The following is a 26,429-nucleotide window of genomic DNA, read 5'->3' as shown; positions in this document are numbered from 1 at the left end:
TTAAAAAACAACAGAAGAAATAAACAACTATACAATATATTGTTACTCATGTTCTCTTCTATTTTCTTAATTTTCTAAATTTTTTTACGTATTTCCTGATTTCACTGATTTCATCAGGAGGGTATCTGAAAGCATATTCTGGCATATCTTTGAGATGTGGTACATCAGGCCATACATGGCACATAATCGGGAAATTAATTTTGAAGTTTTTCTTCACTCTTTAAATATTAAAACTGCAGCAGCTATTTTTGTTCTTCAGTACAATAACAACTGACCAAAAAAGTCATGGTAGTCTGCCACGTAAATTTTGCTTTTTGTTGTCTTACTCGATTGTTCTTTTTGCTAAAGCATGAGTAATTTAAGTTTCACCAGAGGAGGTTTAAATTGGGTATTACAAAAAATTTCTTCACTGAAAGGCACTGGAAGAGGCTGCCCAGGGAAGTGGTTGAGTCACCATCCCTGAAGGTATTTAAAAGACTTGTAGATGTGGTGCTTAGGGACATGGTTTAGTGGTGGACTTGGCAGTGTTAGGTTTATGGTTGGACTTGATGATCTCAAAGGTCTTTTCCAAACTAAATGGCTCTATGATTCTGACCAAGCATGTACGTCATTTATTTGCAGACTTATTATCCTTGTTCCATGTGGTTTTTTACAGTATTATACAAAAAGCTGCCATCAGCAGCGAAATGGCATGAGGTGATTTACCAGCAGTGCCTAAACTGGAGCTCTGAATCTCAGTTAATCAGTTTGACACAAGGATGACATAGGAGCAATGATTTTCCAAGAGGAAAATCTGAGCTCAACTGGGCTGGAAGAATGGGCTGAGAAACCAAAGGAGTCTCTACTTTCCAAAAGGCAGGAAGGGAGAGGCTCCTTTTGAAAGCTTATTTTGCCTCTTCTCTCAAGTCTTCTGGGAAACAGGGGAAAGATCAAGAAAACCAACAGTCTGTCACTAGGAGGTGGCTATTTTGAAAGGTTAATATCACCAGCTGCTGCTGAGGTTGCATGATGAGGTTATGTTGATTTGGACCTCAGTAGTCTGATTACTTTGATTGTTCCTGAGAACAGTGACATCACTGAAGTTGTCAAAGTGCTGGAGTATCTTGGTGAACATGGCTTGAAATGTGGGGCAAAGGAGACTGAATGTGAATAACCAATTGTCAGGCAGCATCAGGATATGTCAGATGGGAATAAGCATCTGTGGCAAGAGATGAAAAACTGACAACTACTGTGCAAAAACCCTAGGATCCGAATCAAAGCTGGAAACAATTATAACTGATCTCTCTTACCTGATCAACAACTTTGCAAACAAGGCATCTCAGACCAATTCCCTTATACTTCTATATTCACACTTCTACTAGCAGAATAATTCTATCAAAGTAAAAATGAGATTGCTACCAATTTCATTATTAAGTCACTTATCACCAAAATATATTCCTAGGTTTGAAAAGACACATATGGAATCTGCTATTTTCACAACATTTATGCAGATCATAATCCTTACAACAAAATGCTACAGCACGGACATGCAGTCCAGCAGATTACCATCAGCTAATCTTAGGAACAGGTATCTTAGAAAATGACCTATAGGGAATTTATCTCATGTCTGGTTCTCTGTACATCTTTAATTTCCAATGTCAAGCATATATATGTCAACCTTGTCATTAAGCAAACCATGAACAGAATGTTACTGCAGCTGGCAGGATGGAAAAGCATCTCCCTTGAAAATGAGATTTTTTTTCATATCACCTTAGAAGTCAAAAAAAAAAAGGGGGGGGAGAGGGGGGTGCGGGGATGGCTAAGAGAACTAACTATAAGAAGTAGAAAACACAGATTAAAGTGAGACTAGCACTCTTGGCTGCAATGCACCTTCGCTAAAAAGACAAACTTTATGACAGAAACCAAGCTGTACTTCACAGTGCAGGGAAAGGAACAGACCCTACTAGGTCATCTTGATGATTTGAACACCAAACCAGATTTCCTACTAACACACACTTTTCAGCCAAAATGGTTTGAAACACAACAAGTAACAGCACTTCAACCACTCCATATCATCTTAGTTCCTCAGGGCAGGGCTGTCTCTCTGGCAAATATTGTTCCAATATTTTGGAATCTAAGTTGTTAAACCAGTTTCCAGGAGTGGTGGCTTTTGAGACAAGGAGTTAGTTACATATACAACCCAAGGGAGTTTTGGGTTGTTTTTTAAGACAGGAAAACAACAGCATGCCTATTCCACTTGTTTCAAGCGCTGCTTTATTCTAGTACCGTTTTTATCTTCCATACCTTCTCCTGCTTCTTAAACAAACTCACAATTCCAGACTATTAGCCTTTTGCTCTAAATCAATATTTCGTAAACTGCAAAAACACCTATTACATTCTGTGCACATTGCCCAGAGTATTAAGAAAACAGTGCCAAAAAGAGATCCGTATAAGTATTCTGAGATCGTATTCTGCAGTTGAGCCTTAGATGCTGTGGACACTGACATCTAAGAATCACTAAAAACTACAGTCCAGATTTTGCTCTGCTGTGAGGAACCAGTCCTTTTTTGAAGTCATTTGGGTCTAATCCAACAGCTGAGATCGCAGGAGTTGTTGTCCCAAAATTTTTTTGTCTCCTATGACAATTGAAATTCCCTGAAATGAATCTGGTCTAGACCTATTTTCTTATTTGTTTCTGACACTTACGTGCGTCACCAGTTATAGCATCAGGAAAGACTCCGGGTGTGGTCTCAGGGCTCTGCCCTGAAAAGCGCAGTGCTGACACCAGCTGTGCTCCCGTGGCTACGGCACCATCGCACAGCCCCTGTCAGAAACACTCCTCCACTTCTGCTTTGCACATAAATTAAATAGATTTTTATCTAGACAGAATTGACAGAAGCATTTCGTGATCACTTTCATGTCTTATTTTCACATGCAGGAAATAAACTCCAAAATAAAATTCTGTATGACTTCCCAAACTGTTGAAATCCACCAGTACAGTCTCCAGAAACTAAGCAGATTCCCACCAATGTTACCAGTATTAACACTATCAGATCCTGATTAAATGCCAGTGCTCATTTGCAGACTACTGAATACACAGCCATTCCCACAGATTTTATGTAGATTTTGGAGGAGAGTGATTTTTTTTAAGTAATTATATAACCTCAAACTCAAGGGATCAAATGTGCAATCTGTATGTAGCTGACCTAGCAGCACAAAATCACAGAATTAACTGTGGATACACTGTAACATCCAGTTAAAAAATTCATATTACAAAGTATATAATCAACCCTAGTTGATTTTGAAAGTTGCTTTATAGCTGAAGCTTTCAAAAAATTATAATACTCTTTAAAAATAGTTTAGAAAGTCCTTCTTTCACGTGAAATGTTACTACTCTTCAACATTTGACTATAAATTTGCAAACAACAACTTCCATAAATTAGAACACAAAATGCCTTATAACTAGGAACAACTTCTGGTCAGAGATGACTGCTACCAACTCAGCAACCAGAAGTGTTTCAGCAGCAGGATCCACAACAGGAAATATAAGATGTCCAACTAAAATACAAGGTGGAGACTTGGGAACCAGACTGTAATTATTCTGTCTTGAGTTTTCTTGGAACAGCTGTACTAACACTTGAACTCTTATTAAAAAGTACTACAGGATGTTTAACAGCAGCAAGCAGCCAGAAGCTGATTTAAAATAGGATTCAGAGGCTGTACTTCCAGGAGTCCGAACTCAGTGCACTTGGGGACTGATCTGTAACCACTAGAAGGGAAATGTTACTTACTGACTTAACAACACTCTTTAAGGACAAGAGGGAAACCTGAGATAGAAAGACTGAGACTATTTAACTAGAAAGCTCAGGTCGTGACATCAGGATAGCTAAGTCACATGGAGATCAGTCTGGGTTTGCCAACTGAAGATGGTGGGCATATCTGTTAAAAATGCCAGACATTATACTAAGTATTTCTTAGCAATAAATCCAAGTTCTCAGTGACCTCTATTATAAGAAAGGAACTGGTGAATCTATGCAACTTTATATATAGCACAGAAAAAACTGTACCTGCCTTGGACGGCAGAACAGTGAGGAACATCCATACAATAGCTTGGAATATCCACTCAGGGTCATGCAGGTCACTCACTAGCTTTTACTGAACTCCAACTAAATCTCCACCACATCACCTACATAGAGACACCCACATATCTTAAACCTTGAACTGAATCCCATTCCAAATGACCTGTACTTCAGGGCGTAAGCTCACTTGTAACCACGAGAATCAAAGAGAGTTCCCATCAGGAAAGTTCTTTTCCTTTATTCTGCAATGTTTCTTGCAGGTTTCATTAATCCAATAGTATGATATGCCATCAAAAATAACTGACTGCGAGATAACCCAATAGATAGACCTAGTATAATAATCTGGATACTGCAATACTTATTAAATATATTCTGCACATGATAGCCTTATCCAGTGTAAGATGCTTTGCAGGCACATGCTGCATTAATAATGCATATTTCATTTAGTGTAGAATTTGAAAATTAAAGCAGAGCAGGTATGAATGATGGAGGAAAAGGAGTCTGAAAGTAAACAACAAAGGCTTCTATGTGTGGGGCTTGGGGTTGCTGCTCTAATCCCACAGGATAAGAATGGAAAGAATAGCCATTTTTTCCTGGATTCCAACACCTACAACTGTTATATATATCTGTACATGTATATATATATTATATACTGTTCTTTTTCTCCTCTATTTTAATTTTCAATTCAAGGAGTTCAATGACAGAAGCAATCATCTAGCCTGACCTGTTTTTATCCCAGGTTTGGTCACTCAAGTATTCAGCTACTCCAGCAACCTGCATTATTTTAATGTATCTTCCAAAAAGGCAACCATTCCTGGTGCTAGAACACTGAGTAACAGAGAAGCCCTCACTTCTTTTCTTTTTTGTTTTTTTTGGTTCCAGTGATTAAGAGTCTCATTGATGAAAGACACACATATATGCTAAAGAGAATTTATTTGGCTTCAATTTCTATTACTTGATTCATACTATGCCTTTCTCCACTAGACAAAAAGCCTGTTAAAACTTGTAACAGCAGTCAGAGACTGTAATCAATAAACACATGGATTCATTTGATCCTTTGATATATAGTCAACAGACAGGACTTCTGTAGTCTCCCATCATGGAGCTTTCTTCCCCAGCTCCACCCTCAGGCTCTGTCATTATACTAGAAACACCCTGGGTGAGTACTGATTGCCCAAAAATCCATCCACTCTTCTTTGACAGACTTCACATTGCTGTTTTTCATTAGGATTTTGCACAATGAAAAGCCTTTATAAAAATCTGTTAAAACAGTAAATCTACCTTATTAACCAAATCCATAATAGTCTTCAAGAATTTAATTCTTTATCAGTGGAATCCCAAATCAACTTTGTCATTTTTTTTTTCTCATGCCAGATGACAGGTCTGGAGTTTCCCATGTTACCTCACTCTTTTCTTTTAAGGACATTTATATTCTGCTGGTCTCCCCACACTGAGATTCACCTAACCACACAGAACCATCACCCCTATTAAATGCTTCCATCTCTGCCACATAGTCAGAGTTTCCTCATGTCACTGGGCTCTGCCACTGCCGGGTTTTCTTTTGTTCCTAGCAAACTTTAAAAACTCTTTCATACTTTTATTAACAATTAAGTTTTCCTTGGGCACTTTAGATTTCCTACAAATATGCAAGAGTTCAGACTTTCATTTATATTGATATCTATCTCCCAGTTCTCCTTTTTTCTACTTATTAAATGCAGTGTTGCTTAACAATTTCCTCTGTCAGTGAAAAAAAATTATCTCATTTCTGTTCCGTCCAAGTTTACCTTTTGCTAAGAGAGCATTTTGTTAAATGTACCAAAAGCATTTTGCAGTACTTTCCACCTTGAACTGTCTCCTTTAACAATGGTGAATAGAGAAAGATACCCAAGTGTGATGGGACTTATCCCACCACTGGATAGTCATGCCACTGAAGCATTTAGAGCTCTAGGAAGAATCTCAAACACTGCACTCAATGTCACACTCAATGCTAAAACCCTAAGCATTAACATATATAATGGTAAAGAAAATCAGATGTTCTTAATAAAACAGGATAAGGACAACCTAGGAAAGTGCACCCCGGTAGATGTAACACAAAGGCCAATGTCCAGCCTCTGGCAGCAGCCAAGGTTCAAGAGCTGGAGACTTGCATAGTCCAGGGCAGCCAGCAGTGGCACCATGCCAGCCTGAGCCTCGCAGTTTCCACTTCGTGGTTCTTAATGGGCTGTATTTCTGTGAATTTGTTCAGGCTCTTTTGATCCCACCTGAGTTTTCCGTATTCACAACTCCTACCGGTGCTGTGCTCTACAGTTCAGCTGTGCTGTTCTAATTGTTTTGGAATTGCTCTTTACCTCCTTCACATAGTGCCCTCTACCTACGCATTGGAAGAGACAGTGAATTAAATGTTCCTTATTTGTCTTCTCCCTGTTACTCATTACTTGAGAGACAGTCCCACCCTGTCATATGTTTTCCATTCTCATTAACCTTCTGTAGTTCGTACTAGAGACCTAAAACTCAGGATACCATCATCTGTGGTCCACTAACATTTCACTTCACTTGTCTGTTTTCTCACAGCTGTTTCATTAGCCCAGATGAATCTAATGCATTTTTCTTTTAATTTTACAATTATCTTTTTCCTTTTCTATTTGGTTTTATTTCAGGAGGGATGGGCACTCATATTCAGATCCTGAAAACAGCTGCTGCAGTTCCCTCAGCAGTGTCCTCCTGATGCAAGGATTACTCCACACTCCACAGAAAGCCCAAGCAAAATTTCACAAACACTTTCCACTGGCAAGAGAGCTGTTGAAGGAGCCCCCACTGTCACCAGCCTTTGTTCCCATGCCCGAGCCACACTTCTCACATTCTGAAAAGTGCCTATGCAGCTGTGAGTGAGGCTGTGCTGTTAACCAGCTCAGTGAGCTGGAGTGGATTAGGCAAAGAAAAACACAGAGATGAGAGATGTTTTTCAATTTGTGTCACTTCCCCGGTGTGCTTTAGATCTCAGCTTTACTACAGCTGCCTCAACATGACTGGGAAGCTTTTGAAGAGCAGTGCAGGGATGGGAAGGAGTGGCTGAGCACAGGAACAAGGGCAGGAACAACTTAAAACATTTTTCCCATCAAAGACAACTGTAACGACTCCACACCCACATAAGAACGTGTTCAGAAAATCCAGTCCTGACACTCACTGGAGAACCACCCTCACCTACCTCAGCCTATAGAAATCCATCAAGCGTGTAACCAGGACTGGTAAATTTTAGTCCCGAGTAATACGTGCTCACATGAGATTTTCTGCTTTCTATCCCACCATCTCCTTTATTAGGAAACATTAAGCGGTCCTGTTTGTACTTGCTAAATGTCTCTGAACAGCCATGGCAAGCCAAGTCGGAAATGCAGTTCCCAAATTACAGACATTTAAAGCAGGCTGAATAAACCCGACACACAGAGTTTTCAACAGTTACACCTCCAGCTATTTTTGCAACATATTCCATGGTGTATGAGGCGTGTACAGCTTAGAGGATTGGACTGATAGAACTATTACCAATAGCAACATGTAAACTAGATCATACTAGTTTTGTTTTGCAACAGTTCTGCTTTACTATTCATCCTTTCTATTTTGCTGAATTGCTGAAACACCCCTAAAATCAGGCAGAGATTTGTAAGTAGACAGTCTTTGATTCCACACCCCTTGAGACAGTGACAGACAACAATAAATTTCTGTATATTCACTTACAAAATAAACATAGAAGCATTTCACTTAAAAAAAAATAGTACCCCATAAAATCATTCTTTTATATAAATATTTTAAAATCCTCACTTTTTAAATAACATTTGTATTTTAGAATCAAAACATAGACTTTTGGATAATATATATATATTTTTTTTTTTTTTTATTTTTTATTTTTTAATATATCTATATTTTCTTACAAAACCATATACTAGTGAAAATCTTGTGTGGTTTGCATAAGATCTTGGGTTTGCCAAGAGGAAAAGATTTCCTCTTCTCATGGTCCATGCTTATTTCTGGGTTTGCTTCACCAAAGTAAACACAACTCTATTCACATCTATCAGGAGAAATGAAATATGCCTATGATTTTGCAACATTAATACTCACATTCACTTCCACCTCTATGGACCAGTCTCCTAGTGGCGGGTTCATTGATAACTGAAACTTTTTGGAAACTACGCCCAAATCACCCTCCTCCATCAACCACTGCTGAATCAATTTCTTCCGAGGGTCCTAGGAGAAAAGTCAGGTTGCATGTTAAATGCAATGTTAAATAGCAAGATTTAGGCAGCAACACATACAATCTTTCTTTGTCACATAAAGCAGGAACATATGACAAATTGCACTGTATAGCTAGGTTCCTGTGGATACTCACTCGGATATATATATTCAGAGACGCTTTGTAAGGTTTGAGATCAGGATAGACGGTGACAACCCTAAACATCACATCTTGTCCTGGTTTATACATAGATTTATCAGTCTGGATGAATACGGAGATGCTCTTTGACATGTACATCAAGCTGGTACGGTTGGAGAAGATGCGCCGGCTATCAGCATGGCCTTCTACCAGTAATTCATAATTCCCAGAAGCACTGTTCAAAGGCAGCTGAAAATAAAATAGTGATTCTGAATATTCTTGAAGATATTCCAAAAACATTTGACATCAAGATCTGACATATTCCTGAACTTGTCTACTTAAGTAAATTCTGAAAAAGAGAAAGAGGATTTTAGGGCTTTAAACTGTTATTTCAACAATTACCAAAAAACGTCTTAGCAGAAGCACCTTTTCAACATATTTGCATCTAACTTTCAGTAGCTATCAGGTTTTCAACAATGTAAGTATCTATGTATTCATACATCATTCATAGACTCACACACACACATTGTGCTTTCTCCTTCACAGTTATTTAGAAATTTATTTGGTTTGATTTTGGGGGCTAATTTTTTCTGACTTCATCAATTTTTGGTAATGAATTTTCCAAAAATATAAGAGCTGAAGAAGCTTTATGCAGGCAAGATGAGTAAGGAAACCTTGTACTTCTTTTTACAAGCTTTAGGTTTGTGTCCTATGGGGTAGCAAAATCAAATTCAGAATGAAGATCTCGTGAGGTACAGTTTTTCAGTAGAAACCTCACTGATTTTGTCTTGTTTCAGTTTAATGATTTGTAATTACAGCATATATTGTGACTCAGATAGAAAGTAAAATAATTATTCTTCCCAAAATATTAAGGAATAAAGGAAGAGACATTTTATATGGTTAACTTATTCAGAATAGACATTGAAGGCTCCTTCAGCGCTGGCAGTAAACATAGACAGACATCACTGGCAAGGAAATTCAGATCATGTAAGGTCAGAATAACCACGCGCAGGTCTCTCTCCTTATCTCTCCAGTGGACACAGGAAAACTAGAGTTCGTAATCCAGATGCATCAGTTAATTTCCTAAAGTTAGGTGGGAGTTAGGTGCTGCAGCACATGGCAACGTCACCTCGAGCAGAGCCTACACAGATGTCAAATGACCCCAGGGACATCCCAGCGCAGATGCCGGCTTCTGTACCGCCATCTGCTTAGGAATGTCTCTTAGAAGAAGGAAAAGGGTTTTAACACAACACACAGCTGGTTCCAACAACTAGCCCTGCGAAAAAGCTTAAAGCGTCACATGCTTCTGTTTGCAGTTATAACAGTAAATCTGGAGTAAAACCTCTGAAGTCAAGACAACTAACACAGACAGACTTGCACTTTTCAGCACAACACATGGAAATGAAGCACTGCTCTTGCACGGGTAATGAAAATTTCAGCTGTTAATTCGCCAGGCACAGAACTTCAAAAGTATCCCACCAAGCTCTATAATGAAAGGCTGTTGTGCTGTCAAAACTCATTTTAAGAGCATACGGTGAGGTAACAGAAATTCCCAAACAGGGAAAAATGTCACAGGGTGACAAATGAGGGAGATGCAAATGTCTGTATCAAATATATTTCCTTCTGTGTGTATTTACCTATGAAGAAGAGTCAACTACCATTTCATCCCTCTCTGTTGACTTTCTGTTTTTAAAAACAAGCCAGGAAAAAAAAACAAAATCGGGTAGCGGAAAAATAAACAGGGTCATGCACAAGCGGGTGTATGATGACACAGGAAAAAGAGATTCCTCCTTTAAAATCTGTACTTATATAAGTAAATTTTAGGTGGAAAGCACCACACTGTAATAGATACTGCATTTTCTTCAGCTGCAGGTTTTTGTATACACATAGCCAAGAACATATGATTCACATATTTCAACACCCTCCAACTTCCATGCCAAGTATTCTGGAATACATTAAATAGGAAGAACAGCCTTAGTTATTGCATCTGACAAATACTACCTTAAATTCAATTCATTTATGAATATTACCATTTAGTAAAGAAGGTGTAGTCCCTAAAAAGCAGATAGGATTCCCTGCAAGAAGCCCAGGAAACATTATAAACATTCAAAATCAAAATGGGGGAAAATAAGCTTGTTTTGTCTCATCATAGCAGTGAATTGTGATCTTACAGCATTATTTTAACATACTTGCAAGGATTGTCTTTGATTTCTTCTTTAAAAGGCTGTAAATGCCTTTTAGAAACCTCATCTATTTTCTGTACTTTTTTCTTATCATGAATAAAGGCAGATAGCATGGATTGCTTCCTTGATTTTTATACTTCTTATGTTTCAAAAGACCTTACCTTCCTGCAACATAGTGACAAAACTATCTGTTTTACCTTTCTATGTGTAAAAGCCCAAAGCAATGAAGTTTGCATTGCCACGGCAGTATATTAGGACAACTGAGGTGCAAGGTAACCCACCTCCTCATTGACACATCTATGCCTACAGAAACTGCACTAATATAGCACTTGCAGAAGATCACTCCTACAATAATTGTAACTATTTACCTCAGCCCTAACAACTCCTTCCCTAAAGGGTTCTTTCTCAACCCAAATATGAGCAAGGCAGCTTTTAACAGTAGGTAATAGGAACTTGCTGTGAAAATATTTTATCTTAGTCAATACATCCCCTAAGGGAATGGTATCACTCTCTCCGTTTTGGCACTCCTGATGTAAGAAAGAAAAAGGCCATCTCATGTACTTCTCCTGACCACACCAGCCACCGTCACGAGCACCTCAGACAAAGAAGCCACTGTTCCCTCTGGAAAAGATGACGGCTGAAACCAGAAAGTCATTACCCACCTTCTCCTACCAGCCAAATATATTTTGGGTGAAATGTAAGTCTACCATGGCTACATGAATGAAAAAAATATCTTACTATTAAAAAGTGAGTCAGTTTTCATCACTTCAGATAGTGGTGGGAGAGGAAGGAATTCACCTCACCTAGTTGCAGCTGCTTGAACACTTTAAGACCTGGCCAGATTATATTAAGGAACTTTATAACTTTTTCTTTTTAAAAAAAGAATTGAATTTTATATGTTAGCTAATTTACAGTTCAAACACATACATCTTAACATAGTAGTCTTCATAACATTGAGCTGCTCATTGTCATTGATTATCCATCTATCAAACATCTCCAGATTATTTCATCAGATATATAGTTTATTTGAGATTGTAATTTAAACCCACTGGGTTTAGGGATACTCAAGACTTACAGATGTTTAAAAAAAAAAATAAATAAAGACTTTGGCAAAACTTTCTTCCTGGTAAAAATCCATAATTCTTTAAATTGGGTTTTCAAGATAAACATCCAGGATTATAAATTCAGGATTCATACTCAACACATAATTCGATATTATACAGGTTTGTTGACTAGTTAGCTTGTTAGGTACTTTAATTGAACGTGCATTTCCAAAAGCTTAAGAAGACTGTATATGTTTTTGTTTTCATATTTCTCAGTCATTGTTTTGCACAATTCTTTCAGCTCTAATCAGCCCTCATGGTGTGCCTGTAATAAAGATGTAAAGATTTTTATGATAGCTTGTGCTGATGCTGAAAGTCAGCTCCTGAATCCTGTAATTAGTTTTAACAAGTTGCAGACCACTTGATTCTTGGCGTATTGGTCAACAAATACACACATCTGAGAATGTGAAAATAGCTAGGATCGCATACAAAACACATCATCTCATCAATACCAATTGATGAAAAGTTACAGTGAGTCAACATTTTCTGAGGAAGGAGGAAAGAAATACTTACTGCTGGAAGAACAAGAGTCCCAAAGGAATCTGAATAAAAAAAGAAGAAATGGGACACTGTCAGAAACCTTATAAAAACTTAAAAAAACATCAACATTATCAGGTTAATTAGAAGACCAGTGCTCCTACCCCATTCCCACACTGCCCATAATACCCATCAGATAACTGAATAGCCTTGATGTGGCTACTCTGGAGCTCAAGACACATGGACCATCCAGCCAACTCATATGCAATGGCTGTGACCAGCTGGCCAGCATGCACACACTTATCGGCCAGCTGACTGCTGCCAAGCACTGTCTGAACAGGAATCTGAAAAATATACAGCCTGGAGCAACTGCTGCATTAGTCAGTATTGAAATATTGTGTTTATACTTCATTCAATGTCTCGTTCTCAGCATTTATTCCTCCCAAGTCCTATCAAGGCCACTGTCAACCACCATTAGGTTAGGGGATAAACAACTCTTCTCCATGGTTCATCTCCACAGACACATGAATTAGCATGAAGGAAGGACAGCAGGTGGGGGAACTCAAATAACACCCAGCCTCATCCCAGGGGAGCACTTGGCCCATCACCCACCAATCACCACAAACCCAGAGGCACACCAGGAGGCGGAACCTCAATACTCTAGTCAGAGACGCAATCCCACCACCACCAGGCTACCAAATTCAGCAAGTCCCTAATAATCACTACCATCCCAAATCAGCCAGAGCAGAACAGCCCAGAAAAACTGAAATGGAGTGCTCCACTTAATGGCCTGAGGGTGCACAAGGTGTCCCATCTAGGAGCTATCTGAACAAGGAGGGTATGGATTGGCGGTGCTGTCCTTGAGAACAACTCCCCTCTTGGGTACCACTAAGACCAAGGCACCCCTCTGCTTCTGCAAAGAAGTTGATTCTGCAACTCTTTCACATGTAAGAGAAATTCAGGATATTTTGTATTCATCTCCTCTGCAGTTCAGTAGATGACTACTTTTTGTAGTCATTTTTACCAAGATTAAGAACTTTGCTAGAAGGAATTAAAAAGGAATATACTTTGAACTATATGTCATTAGATAAAGGCACGACGGCAAAAATCTGTCTTAATCCTGGCAATTTCCTCTAGTGGTAACCTCCTGTGTGGTGGTTTCACTGCTACAAAACAAAGCCAGCCTTTGCTGCGCTACTATGACAACCTAAAGTTGCATTTTCACTGCACACAGGCTCTCAGCCTTCTCTTCACCAGATCCATCCACTCCACCCCTTCCACTCTTACATGGCAGATGGAAGAGGGGCAATACCTTTTGCAGGGCTGCAGAAGTATGAACTCCAGTCTACAGCAATTTTACTTCTCTGTTTGGTGAGGCTGATGCCCATGTTCTCTTCTTGAACAGTTTCCTTTACATCCACATAGACTGAAACATCTATTCAACGCTCTACTCCACCCAAGTTATTATTTTCCATTGACTCTGCACCTCAGATAAAGGCTAAAGTTTTCAAAACCCTGCACAGGATTTACCACCCTTAAGCAAAGGAGCACCCAGAATTAATCATACTCACTGCACTACATCACCATGGGAGCAAGCAACCAACACATTAATGTATGTAGGTTAATATAACTTATTATACTTCCTAATATAACTTAAATACTTCTTAATGTCCAGTCTAAACTTCCCCTGGCTTTGAACCATTTCCATGCATCTTATGACTGGATACCAGGGAGAAGAGCTCAGCACCTCCCTCTCCACATCCCCTCCTCAGGAAGCTACAGAGCGCAATGAGGTTGTCTCTCAGCCTCCTTCTCTCCAAACTAGACAAGCCAGAAGTACTCAGCTGCTCCTCGTAGGACATTCCTTCCAGCCCTTTCACCAGCTTTGTTGCCCTCCTCTGGATGTATACAAGGACTTTCACACCCTTCTTAAATTATGGGGCCCAGAACTGCACACAGCACTCCAGGTGAGGCCGCACCATTGCTGAATACAGCAGGATAGTCACCTCTTTTGACCAGCTGGTGATGCTGTTTGATGCACCTCAGGATGCGGTTTGCCCTCCTGGTTGCCAGGGCACACACTGCTGACTCATATTGACACATATTTTCTTTTGCTGATTCCATTCAGACCTTTTTATATCTCCCAAAAAGCAATGGGTTTATACTTATCTTGTACGCATTTGTTTTGTGGAGTAAGGAAAAAAAAAATTATTTATATCCTTCTCAATCTTGGACATAAAAGCATTCGAAGATGAAGCAATCACTTGACCTTCAAACTCCAGTAAACATTAATTTGAAAAGTCAATGAATTATTTCCTTTGCTGGTGGCAATCAGAAGAAAGTCTCAATGGACTGAACACAGGTTGTCCTGGCTGCTACCAGAGTACTAAAGGAAAAATCCCATCCAGCATGAACCATCTATTCAAATTATAACCTGGGTTAAGCCAAATGACTCACATCCCACAAATGAAGTCTGTGGGCAGCACACCCCAGTACTTCATTCTGGTATTCAAAAGCTTAACGGGGATGGGTGGCATCAGGCCCTAAGCAACACAGTTCCTTCCACAACATGTTTTGCTACCGTTAAAGCCACAGTTTTTTTCCTGTCATCATCCCTCTCTCCTCTTCACTCGAGAAGCAACCCATGTCCTTGCTGACTCTGAACAACCCCACCAGTCTTCAAGGTTTTCCAGCCAGGAGTCTCAGGCAAAATACACACTTCTTTTCCCAGCAGCCAGTGGAGACAGCACCCTGCTCCACTGCACGGTGGAAGGGAGACCCACACTCGGCCAAGTTTGCTTGGCTCACAAGGCTGCAGGACGACCTCCACCTCCAAGAGAGGAATTACACAGTCCTGCAGAGTATCCAATTCATCGGCATTGTCAACCCCTGTCCACTTTCTGATATGTTTATTTCCAACATCTGCCCAAACAACTCCATGCCCAAACATAAAAGAGACATCATTTCAGCTAAAGGAAACTCATGTCTTCCTAACTCAGGAAAGACAGGGTTGCTGTTAACTAGGAAGATTTTTTTTCAAGGGATTATGATATTTCACCAGTAAAGGAGGCTGTACATAAGGTAACTAGCAACAACAGAGATAGTATAAAACTACCTCCTAAAATTTCTCTCAGTTGTACACTAAAAGCCTAACCCTTCCCTGGCACCTGTTCCTCTGTGGAATGAGGCTGTCCTAAAGCTAGGGTTTGTATAACCACAACCCATGACACTGTCGCCAGAAAAATAAAACCCTTTGCAACTGCTGATAAGTGTTATTAACAAGAAACAGGAACTTAGTTTTATTTACTACATGCGTTTGAGTTTATATGCACATGGTAAGTATTGCTACACAAGCTTGAATCTATCCAACACAGCTAATTATAGCACCGGCTATAGCCGTGACTTCAGCAAGACACCAAGCACAGATCTGATATTCATGCCATAGCCCACACTGTGGGGTTTCTATTTCCGTCTCTACCCACAGCAAGACAAATACATTAGTACGCACGCACTGCAAGGGCAGAGCACCAAAGAGGAATGCTACATATCACCCTGCACAGCACCTAACAGATTTCAAAACAATCTTACACTTAACGGGGCAGGTATTTGGCAGCTTTCTCATCAGGGCAGTGCCTGCTTGCCTGCACCTATTTGGAGAACAACTAGAATGCAAAAGATAGAAATCTTAAGGTAGAAATACTGGGTTTCTTCCATGTTCCCAGGCCTGGGAGACCTAACATCAGGTCTGAGCCAGATACAGTCATGATGCAGAGTGGGAAGCAGTTGGGGAGGAGGGAGATTTAAATCACAGTCACTTCTTTATGCAACTCAGACAGCATTTACCTTCTGAAGAGCTACAGCCTCCTTGACTGCCTTGATAAAGCCCAGAGCGCCGTTTCATTCCCAGCCAGAGAAAATCATAAAAGAGGCTCTGGGGCATAAGGTAATCATCCAATTCATGTTACTACGTAATTATTTTGTTAGGAAACAAGTAGCCTGGGCAGATCCGAAACTCTTTGGCATTGCAGTGAATTTCTCTGTCATGCACGATTTTCCCATGTTCTCAGAGACTACTGAGCTGCAATCAATCCCTTGGAGCTCTGCTCAGCTGCTCCCAGGGGTGGCTTTGGATGTGCTCAAGCCAGAGCTATAGGCAAAATATTTCCTTTATGCCAATGCTGAATTGCTGAAATTCACCACATTTTTCTGTCCACTCGATGAATTAAAGTTATATTCAATCATACAGCAATTTCAGGTTTATAAGGGGTTAACCACGGTCCAACACCTAGCACATGGCACTGCTCTCCTGGAAGCTCTGCTGTCATGCAGCTGAACACTTGTACCCACCTGTGGCGTGTAACACTTCCACATCATTTACACATGATATCAGTTGAGTCCACTGCCCCAGAAATGGCAACAGTTGTCACCTTCCTTCACCACATCCCTGCAAAGGGACCTTTCAGTTATTAAATATGGCTCCCAACTATTGCAAGTAACTAACTCCAGGTGGTAGTAGACATAGAAAGGAGCCCAAAACAGCTACACCACCGGCACCAAGCATTACAGACCACAAAACTTTTCCTCCTGACTCATCCCATCCACTCCCTGCAGCAGCATTTTAATCAGCATGGCTGCAATGGGCCAGGAGGGGAAAGACCAAGCGAGAGTCCCAGTCCCAGCCATCTCCAGGGATTAGTTAAAGAAAACTCCCAGCTGGGAGCCATGCCCTGGCTGCAGGGGGAGACAGGGAATATTCAGAGGACCATTCCAGACTAATCTTGAGGAAAGTTAAAAAACAAATCACCAAAAAAAAATTCCCACAGAAGTCGCATGATCCTTCAAGAAAAAATATCCTTCCTCATCACTCACAAAATCATTTCTGTCACAGAATTCCTAAAGCTTGTACTGTATTCATTCAATAAATACTGCATTGAGGAAATGCATGGAAATACTGTGGAAACAAACACCACATTGTCCTGCCTCGTTTTCCTCAAATTCCTTAGCATTTAGGACAGTCCAGCAGAAGAGGAACCAAAGGCAGGGTGGTAGAGACATGTCACCAGTACAGACAGCAGTAGGAAATTAAGCAATCTTTTAAACGTACCTTCCCATCATGCCACTTTTTGGAGGTCTAATAGTTTTGTTATCAGCAAAGTAAAAAGGAAAAAAACCTACAGAGCCAAATACATGCATCTTTTTTTAGACTTACAAATGCACAAATGATAGCATCTTACATTGTTCCCGTTGCATAGGCCTGACCCTAACCCAGAAACTTATGCTACCCCTTCTTACCCCTCCTAGTTTTACAGGACTAGATGTATCTGTTTCAACTTCCACTCCCCAAAAAGGACAGAGGTTCGAGAAAAATGACTGCATGGCTTGGCACCGTGAACTAGAGCTTGTGCCAATAAAAATCAGCACAGCAGCACTTCAGTCTCTAACTAGTTGACACAAACTCAGAACTTGATTCTATATTCTACCTATGACAGGTATTGCTACAAACTCACTTTCTCACTTAAAATTTTCTACCTATGTTCTCATTCCTTCTTATTCCTGTGTAAGATTGGAAAAATACAACTAGAATCACTTTCAGATTGATTTACTGAAATGATGCCACGTCTTTCTTCTGGCAGCTGTGTTCATATATCCATGCTTAGGAAATGTTTACAGAAAAGCATTTTCTTTGCAGTGATAAATGGATTTTTTTCTACTGCGGAGTCTATTTCAAAAACTCATTTTAACATTGGAAAAATAAAAAAAAATATTGTTCTTCAATCTCCTTCTAGATTTTTCTTTCTATCCAAAATATAGACTATTTTTGTGTTTTTTAAGGGGAGAGAAAAATAAAAGGCACCTAAATACTAAGGCCTAAACTGTCCAGGGAATGAAATACATTTTTTCCTTCAGAAAAGAAGTCCTGTAAATCTGGCAAGTTCACAGTTTTCTTTAAATGTGTTACACTCCTCATCTATTATCCTAAAATTAGCACCCACATAAGCACTTGTTAGTTTACGCAAGTAACCCAAAATACATAGTGTGAGCCACGGCTGTTAAGTTATGGCTAAATTTGGGCCAGACAATAGAAAGAGAGGCAATAAATACAGCACCCAAATCCATGCAGTAGGGACTGCTAGAGGACACCAGTATACAGGCTGATATCCAAAGCCAAAAGAAGCCAACAGGTTTGTAGGAAAGGGCTACATACGCACGCCACAAAGCCTCCTAATCCCCCCTTGCCTATGTACCCTTCCCTCAACAGCTGCTCATTACTCTACTCCTTGTTTCCACCACCCCTTATCCTTTTCAGTCCTTTTTGCAATTTTGGAAGCTAAAAGCACTCAGAAATTAAAAATGGAAAGAGGCAGGGTAGGAGTGCTGCCTGTGGAGAAAGGCAGCCTAATGGGACAGAAGGAATAATCTGAACAGGACTAGAATTCATCACCTCAGGGTCCAGTGAAGAGACAGGGCACCACAGTTCTTAAGGGCAAGAGAAAAGCAAGATGCACAGATGTTTTTGCGACTAAAGCCACATTTTACCAAACTCTGCAGTCACTAGTAAGTCCTAGCTTCAGTTGTTAGTAAGTTGTAGCTTCAGTCTGCAATGTAAAGTATAGGTATATTTTCCTGACAACTAGGATGATTCATGACCAAAAAAAAAAAAAACCTTCTCCAATTAAATTCAAAGGGTTTTGCCCAATCTGCTTTTACTCCACAATGAGAAGAGCGGTGGTGGAAACTCAATCATAGAAAGCACAACCAGAAATGTCCTTTCCCTCCTCTGACCCTCGCCATGGCATTCCTTGTGTCCTCCTACTTTACATGGCAAAGGAGTCGCAGTACGTCCCTGCTTGTCCCTCTTAACAGTTCAGCTCTTCTTCTCTCACCAACACTCCCAGACCCATCCCTGAGGAAAACCACCATCTCCCATGCCCTCAGACAGACGGACAGACACAGATGATGCTGGATGACCCTTCCCTTGACCTGTCACATCCACAATCCCTTCCACAAGCAAGCACTAAGTTTCCTGAAGGCTGGCCCTTCTATTTCTTTTTAGACTCAGGTCATAATTCAGATGTTTAATTCTCCACTCAGTCTTCTAAAGTAAAATGACGAGCTCTATGGATTATACTATCATTACCACTTTCAGCTGAGAGGTCAGAGAGCAGTCAGTTACAAGAACACAAGACTGAAAATGCTCTGTGGTTTATCTGAAACACTGCATGCTGGGTAGGAAAACTAAAGAGCTTCATGTTTCTAAAACTAAATCATGTCTTTAACAGAGACCTTCTGACGGCTACCCAGCAGCTACCATCCCAGATGCTTCATCACAAACTCTTTTCAACTTTTTCCTGAGACCAGCCTCTAAAAGCCATGAGTTATTGTCATGTCCATGACATTATCGCTGCTTACCACACCCAAACAACTATATTCTCATGAATTATAAAGGTACATCTGTTAGTAAGACAAGTTTTGAATACTATAGAAAAAACTTTCTTGACATCAGATCCAGTCTATGAAACTATGTGGACAATTCAGAATAATCTCAGACTTAAGCCTTTTACACAACTAAATGGGAAATTCATTTCATTCACTTGGTTTTTCCTTGGTGACTGCACACAAATACACAAATTCACAGGCATCTGCACATCCTGCTTTCAAGGCACTATTGGCCATCATTATAATCCACTCTTATATCTATGAAATAAACACAGACAAAGCCATTATTACTGCAATTTAAAGCAGCTGTACTTTTTATTTCAACTTAAAACATAGGAAAATCATACAGCCACAAAATGTGGCTAAGTCTGCCTATGCCAGAGATTTGGCGGTATTAATACCACCCTCATCACATGAATTGCTGCAACTGGAGCAAAATCCCAAAGTCAAGTCACCTTTCAAACTCATTCACTGAAAATAAAACATTCAAGAACTATTTAAGTTTCATCTTAGAGGGACTGAAAGAAGAAGGTTTGTTTTCATATTGGTTTTCTGCCATTTTCTGGAATGCATTCAGTGTCCATGATGACAAAGCCACATAACTTTTCTGAGACCACAAAACTATTTTGATATATGAAAATATTACCAGAGGTTTGCTTCATTGGCAAATAAAGGCAATATAATTCCTTAACCATACAAAATAAGCACCTGGACCTCACAGCTGTACCTCCAGGAAGCTGGAGAAGTGAGGAAGAAGGGGTTTGTCACTCTGGCCATGTTTTCTATGCACATATTTATTTGGACTGCAGTGAATCTAGATGAACCAGCGTCATCCCTTGCCATGTGCTGTTCAGCCCCTGAAGATAGGATCTCAACTCTGTTTTCACAAATGCATAGTCACGGACAGCAGAGCATGGGAACTAGCAACACTGCCAGTGCAGATCTTCATAAGCATCTCATGAAAAGAGAAGTCATCTGTATATGACTGGAGACCCATGAGTTTCCCAACTGCTTCCTGCCTTTACAGGTACTTCTATAACCCTAAACACTTCAGCTTGGACCTCTTTCTATTTAGACACTACTAAGGACATCATCCTTAACCCATCTGGAGATTCACTGCAAGCTCCCACGTCTCTCTCTTTAAAGATACTTTTTATGTACTTGGAGGGTAATAACCAAATGTTTCCCAGAATGAAGAAGCTCCCAGGGTCAAACTGAAAATCTGTTCACCCAAGGTCCTGTCTTCAGCAATGGTCAAGGGTAGACATCTCAACAGCATAAAAAAACCAAGTACACAGTGACCCTTCCTTGGGTACTCTTCTCAGACTATGCAGCCTGAGGCTTGGGGCTTGAAAAGCCAAATTAGTATATTTATACTGGACCAGACCTTGACAGACTTTTGTCTCATAGATCTGTGTAGTCACATTTTCCATCCACAGCACCTGGGACATGGAGTTCCGCAATTTATTTCCGTCTCATGTGAAGGCTCACCTTCTTCTATCTGGTTTGAACTTGCTTCCTGAGAGACATCCAATCTTTCCCTCTGCTCTCCCTGGAATTTCTCCAGTTGGTTCACAGCCTCCAAGAGGAGTGCCCTGAATCAGGCACAGTATTCCCCAGGCTGCCTAATTAGAACTGTGAAGATTATTAGAATATTTTCTCATAGCTTACAGAAAATATTTCTGTGTATATATTTGAGTTCAGCATTTGCCTTCTTTTTTTGAGCACCACAGCACTATTTATAAGCTTTCACTTTTTGGTACCATCACTCACCACCGCCCCCCCCCCCCCCGCCCATTTTCCTCACCTTGTTCTTCCTCCAGTAAACACATGCTCTTTTATTCCTCATGAAGAGCAGAACTATGCAGTTGCCCCAGTTTTTCCCCTAATCATTTCATATATTGCCAAATTGAGTTCAAAATCTAACCCTTCCTCCCAGCATCCTTGCCGCCTCTTCACTAACCAAATAAATGCTCTGCCTTTTTTCATATATGTCAGTCATACTGACAAAATACAGTTCCAAGGTGACCCATTTCTAGTTTGATAGTGAAAAATTTGGACCCACTTTGTGAATTTTATTTTCCATCCAGCCACAAACGTATTTAGTAAGAGTTTCACACTGTCCCCACTTCCCCGGCTGGCTTGTTAGAGTGCCACGTCAGACTATCAAAACCCTTACTAAAGTCAAGATGTAACAATACCCTGCTTTTTCTCCACTTACAACACCTGCCAGCCCACGGTGGAACACATTTTATTGGCAGGTTTTCGATCTTCCAGCACCTCTCTCTTCACTCAAACCCTCAAAACTTCACTAGCAGTTCTAAAATTATTTCAGTCAATTCCCTAAATATTCTATAGGCAATTTTATTTGCACTAAACATCTACTTTAACAAACTACTCTTTAACCTGTTCCTCCCCTTTTGTTGCCTAAATTCTGAACCCTTTTCCATGGCAGTTAGTTGATCCTCTCAGTGAAGACTGATCACTTACTGTCTCTCAGCATCCCTGACTAATCACCCATCTCACCAGAGTGAGCAGCAAGTCACATCCTTCACTAGTCTTCCTGCTATCAATACGGTATTTAAAAATCCTGCCTTCTTAACCTTCACATTCTTTCCTGTTCATGATTTGACCTTCCCAACTTTGTCCCTTCTTACCCATACTACTGTCCTTTAAGCTCAGGCTTTGTAATCTGACCTAATTTTCAATTTATATACAAGGTTTTCCTTGTTGTTTTGTTGGCCAGTAATAAGATCATCTTTAGTTACTTTATTTCTTATCCTTCTGCTCTGTTAAAGTGTACTTATCCCTTTAATATGAACCCCTCAAGAGATTTCTCCCTTTGCTTCTCTTCCTTCTTTTTTCTGACAACATCTTACCTCCCAATTCCTGTCGTTTATTGGCATTACTTTGCCCACTCACCACCAGCTCAACAGCCTTTACTGTGTTTTTCTCTCTCCTCCCTTTCCTAAAAGCTGTAAACCCCCTCCAGTCCATGGCAGCAACAGAGAAGCCCACACTGAAGCATGCAATATTCCCTCCTCTGTAAGAGTTGCTCCACTGCAATGAGTGAATTATTCCACCCTTCTCAATGCACTGTGAAACAGCCCATAGCACTGTATCTCCCACACTATCCTCAGCTGGGTATCTTTGAGGAACACAGTGATCAGAATGATCTCATGTAAACATGTAAGCCTTGAGCCACAGAAGGACTCTTTCCCTCAAATCTAAAACAGCATCCAATCGATTAGATAAAGCTCAAGTACTGGAGGGAATTGCTACTTCAATTTTTCTGTAAACTACTTAATGGGTCTGTTAGCAGGACAGATTCAACAACAGACACAGAAACCTTTTTTTTTTTTGTCTTATATGTACTCCAGCAATAAGAAAGCACATAAGTGAGTGCCCACTTTCCTAGCTCCCTTGTCCCTAGATCCAATCCCAACACCTCCTTCACAAATCTTCTCCTTCATTCTGATTTTGCATAGGTTATCTGCATGTGCTGACTTCTTTTTCATGAGGCACGGTTACACATACATTTGGAAGCAGAGGTTATGGATGCAAAATCATAGGACCTGCTCACTTGCTGTATAGCTTTTTAAGCATTGATGCAGAATTAGGCAGAAAGGAGCTGTCCCACTAAACTGACATCAAAACCCTTTACTCCACAGGTTTTCAGCATAGACTTTGTGGTCACCAATGAGTCTGTCATTTTATCGTGAAATAAGGTACAGATGCATGTCAAGGTTAACAAAAGGGACTGGCATACTTAGGCCATTCATTCCCATTTAGCTGCTACTTTACAACTTACTATTTCTAGTGTTTTTCACTATTTCAGATACTAACATGGTCAGAACCATATTATTAAGTATGCAAAACATGCCTTCTGGTAAAAACCAGATTTTCCATTGTCTTTATGAATGATCACTACATGTCTGAGCTTGAGAGACGCTCTCACAAACAGGAGAGATTTTCATGTTTTGTAAATCCTAGCTGAGTATTTACCAGAGTCTAGCTCAGTAACTTCTGTTAACAAAAACATTTACTTCTCTCCAGAAATACGGAAAAGCAGTGCAAATTAACTAACCTGTACAAGTAATTACATGGAGCCCAAACTATGTATGCTATTTTAAACCAGATTCTTCCGTTCACAAAGTAGTTCTTACTATGCTTTAAATACATTATGTTGTACCTTAACTAGCAGAAGCTATCACTAAATATTATTCTTAAGAATTGAAATTGTTCATGCAGGTAATTGTTCAGTCAGGTAAATAATGACACCTCATTACACATTACCTCATTTTCTTAAAACTAATTTTTTTTTTCAACTTACATGCTGCTTACTCTTTCCAAATCATTCTAGCATCAACAAGGAAAACAAGACTTTTCAGAAACTCTCGCAATTAAGGTATAAAGTTTCTCGTACACTAACACACTCTGCAATGTCTGGGTAGCAAACCCTGTAAGACAACACTTCTTGCCAATTCAAACTATATGTTTATTGATCAATGACAGGATAAATACTCATGGCAAGAGCCACCCTGCACTGTAATCACTGAAAATCAACACATTCATGCATGAAATTTAACTTGCCTGTCTGTTATTCCCATCATTGTTTTTTGTTATTGACCCAGAAAGCCCAACAGCTCCAATTGCATCTAAGCCATCGTTGTCTTCTGATGTAATTTCAAATCAGGATAAGGATGTTTCTGATACTGTATCTCCACAGAAAATGTGTCAAGGCGTGCTACATGCACAAAAAGAGCTTTAGTCAGTGCTCTGTGTTTTTTTGGAGCCCACTGCAGACAACAGAAACCTATTCTCTACTGGTGACGCACTGACTTTTTTTTGGGTTGTGCTTGCTCACACAAAGTTTACCTGTAGCAGCATCATCCTGCTTGCAGACAGTCAGTTGGTCCATTTTCACTGCATTTAATCTAATTAACTTAATTTCTGTACCAAAGCATTGGTCTTAAACAATCTCCCTTGCTACAGTACATTTGTATTCTGGTATGTTGAGCTGAGCTTCTTTAAATGAACATGGATGCACACTTTCCCATTCACCTCAAAAAATACAAACTACATGGTTTTCCCTTTGTTATATGAAAAGCAGGACAACAACGTGAACCAAGTTCCACTGCTAACGTCTTTCTCAAATGGTCAAGAATCACCCAGAAATCAAATTTCCACTTCCAATTACATTAAAATGGTGAATCTTTTATCAATCATCAGAGGGCAAGCACTCTATCTCTTATATAAAGCAAGATTTATATTACATAAAGAAAAAATAACTGTGCCTCTAATTCAACAAGGTCCTTTTATGGAGCTAACTCAAAAATGTAGAGACAAGCATATGTACCATAATGAGCTGCTGCTGAAAACCAGGGAGCATCCTTAACTTTAAGCAATTGCAGATGCACTTTGTCAGACAGGCATGTAATAGCTCTCATGCTCAGGTACTTTATTGAACTTGGCCCCCAAGATTAAAAAGCACTAATAAAAAAGGTGTCCACAGTCTGTCCTCTGTCCCCGGCACCCAATTCTCAACCCTGCGCCCACCTCAGTTCCATCAGCACAGATGTTTACACACTGAACCAAGGAACCTGTCTGCCTAAAAAAAAATATTCAACAAAATTAAAATGTTATTTTTCTGTCAGATCAGTTTGTCAAAGCGGTTAACCCCCTGTTTTTGCTGACACCGTGCAAGGAAAAATACAGAGCATAATTGAGCCAGCTTAGGCAACAGTGCCACTGAATATGCAGCCTAACCAAGGCAGGCAATCAGTTCCAGCTTTTTGGATATCCAGCATAGTCAACAGCTTCAGTTACACTCTGTCTCCCTTAATAGTTATTTTGCATAGACACATGACAATAAAATTCACCAAACTCATGCGCACCATAGGAACAGTAATACCACTGTATCAGCCACTCTGTGTAACCTCCTGGGTCCAAATGACAGATAAAGCAACATTTTCCGGGCACTAATATATGCAGCAATGATGTCATTTAAAGAAGATTTTGTGTGTCTGGAGATATGTTTGGGTTTTTTCCCTTCAACTGCAACAGCTGGCCTAATAAAACCTTCCCCAGCCTTTCTTCAGTCACATTCTTAGACAAACACAGCTACAACAATATCACTACATATTTTGTTGTAAGGTTTTTTTGTTCTTCAATGAAGGATTTAAAGCTTTAGAATCTTATTGACAATTTAGAATCTATTTACAATTGATCCACTCCTGTAGCACCTTCGGATACACACCTTCAACACTACATCCTCCGCTACAGGGCAGTTCCCTTGCTCCTGGCCCGTAATAGTTTTGCTTACATATTTGCTCACAGAGAACAACTGACTAACAAATTGTATAACTTGACTTTAAAGAATGGATGGCCACTTAAATGTTAAGATTTTTTCAAGAGAAAATACATTGCATGCTCAGTATTTTTTTTTCCTGTTCCATTGATCAAGTAAAAAAGCGTGGAAAATTCAAATATATGTTTAGAAGACAAGAAAATTATTTAAATTTAACAATAAATCCATGCACTTCAAGTAACGCACTATAGCATTTCTCCTTTTTCCTCATTGTATCCAGCCTGATACAGTGTTGTACCCATTCGTGATCACCCACCATTCCCTCTGACTTCAGCAAGTCCCAGTGTCAAGCATCGTTCTGTATTCTGTGCAGATACAGATATCCATATATTTTCAAATGCTTGGAACTACCAGTTGCTTGTCTGGTTTTTAATGTTGAAAAGGACAACAACAGACAAACTGAAATTCATGCAAGGCTCACTGAACTTCATGTTAGGCAGA

At 39.8% G+C, this 26,429-nt stretch overlaps 1 protein-coding gene across 1 annotated transcript in view; it reads right to left on the bottom strand.

Annotated features, from left to right (window-relative positions):
- Positions 1-26,429, bottom strand: part of CD109 (CD109 molecule) — a gene marked incomplete at its 3' end in the record, with an annotated part of 73,912 nt that overhangs the window by 44,991 nt on the left and 2,492 nt on the right. The window contains exons 3-5 of the mRNA XM_080342703.1: positions 12,218-12,246; positions 8,437-8,667; positions 8,169-8,294 (exon numbers count right to left, since the gene is read on the bottom strand). Of these exons, the coding sequence (XP_080198829.1) occupies positions 8,169-8,294; positions 8,437-8,667; positions 12,218-12,246 (386 nt within the window). The remainder of the gene's footprint in view (positions 1-8,168; positions 8,295-8,436; positions 8,668-12,217; positions 12,247-26,429) is intronic.

Source organism: Nesoenas mayeri (assembly GCF_963082525.1).
Source record: "Nesoenas mayeri genome assembly, chromosome: 3".
Classification (NCBI taxonomy): domain Eukaryota; kingdom Metazoa; phylum Chordata; class Aves; order Columbiformes; family Columbidae; genus Nesoenas; species Nesoenas mayeri.
Note: the sequence above shows the minus strand (reverse complement) of the source record. Positions and strands in the feature narration are given on the sequence as shown.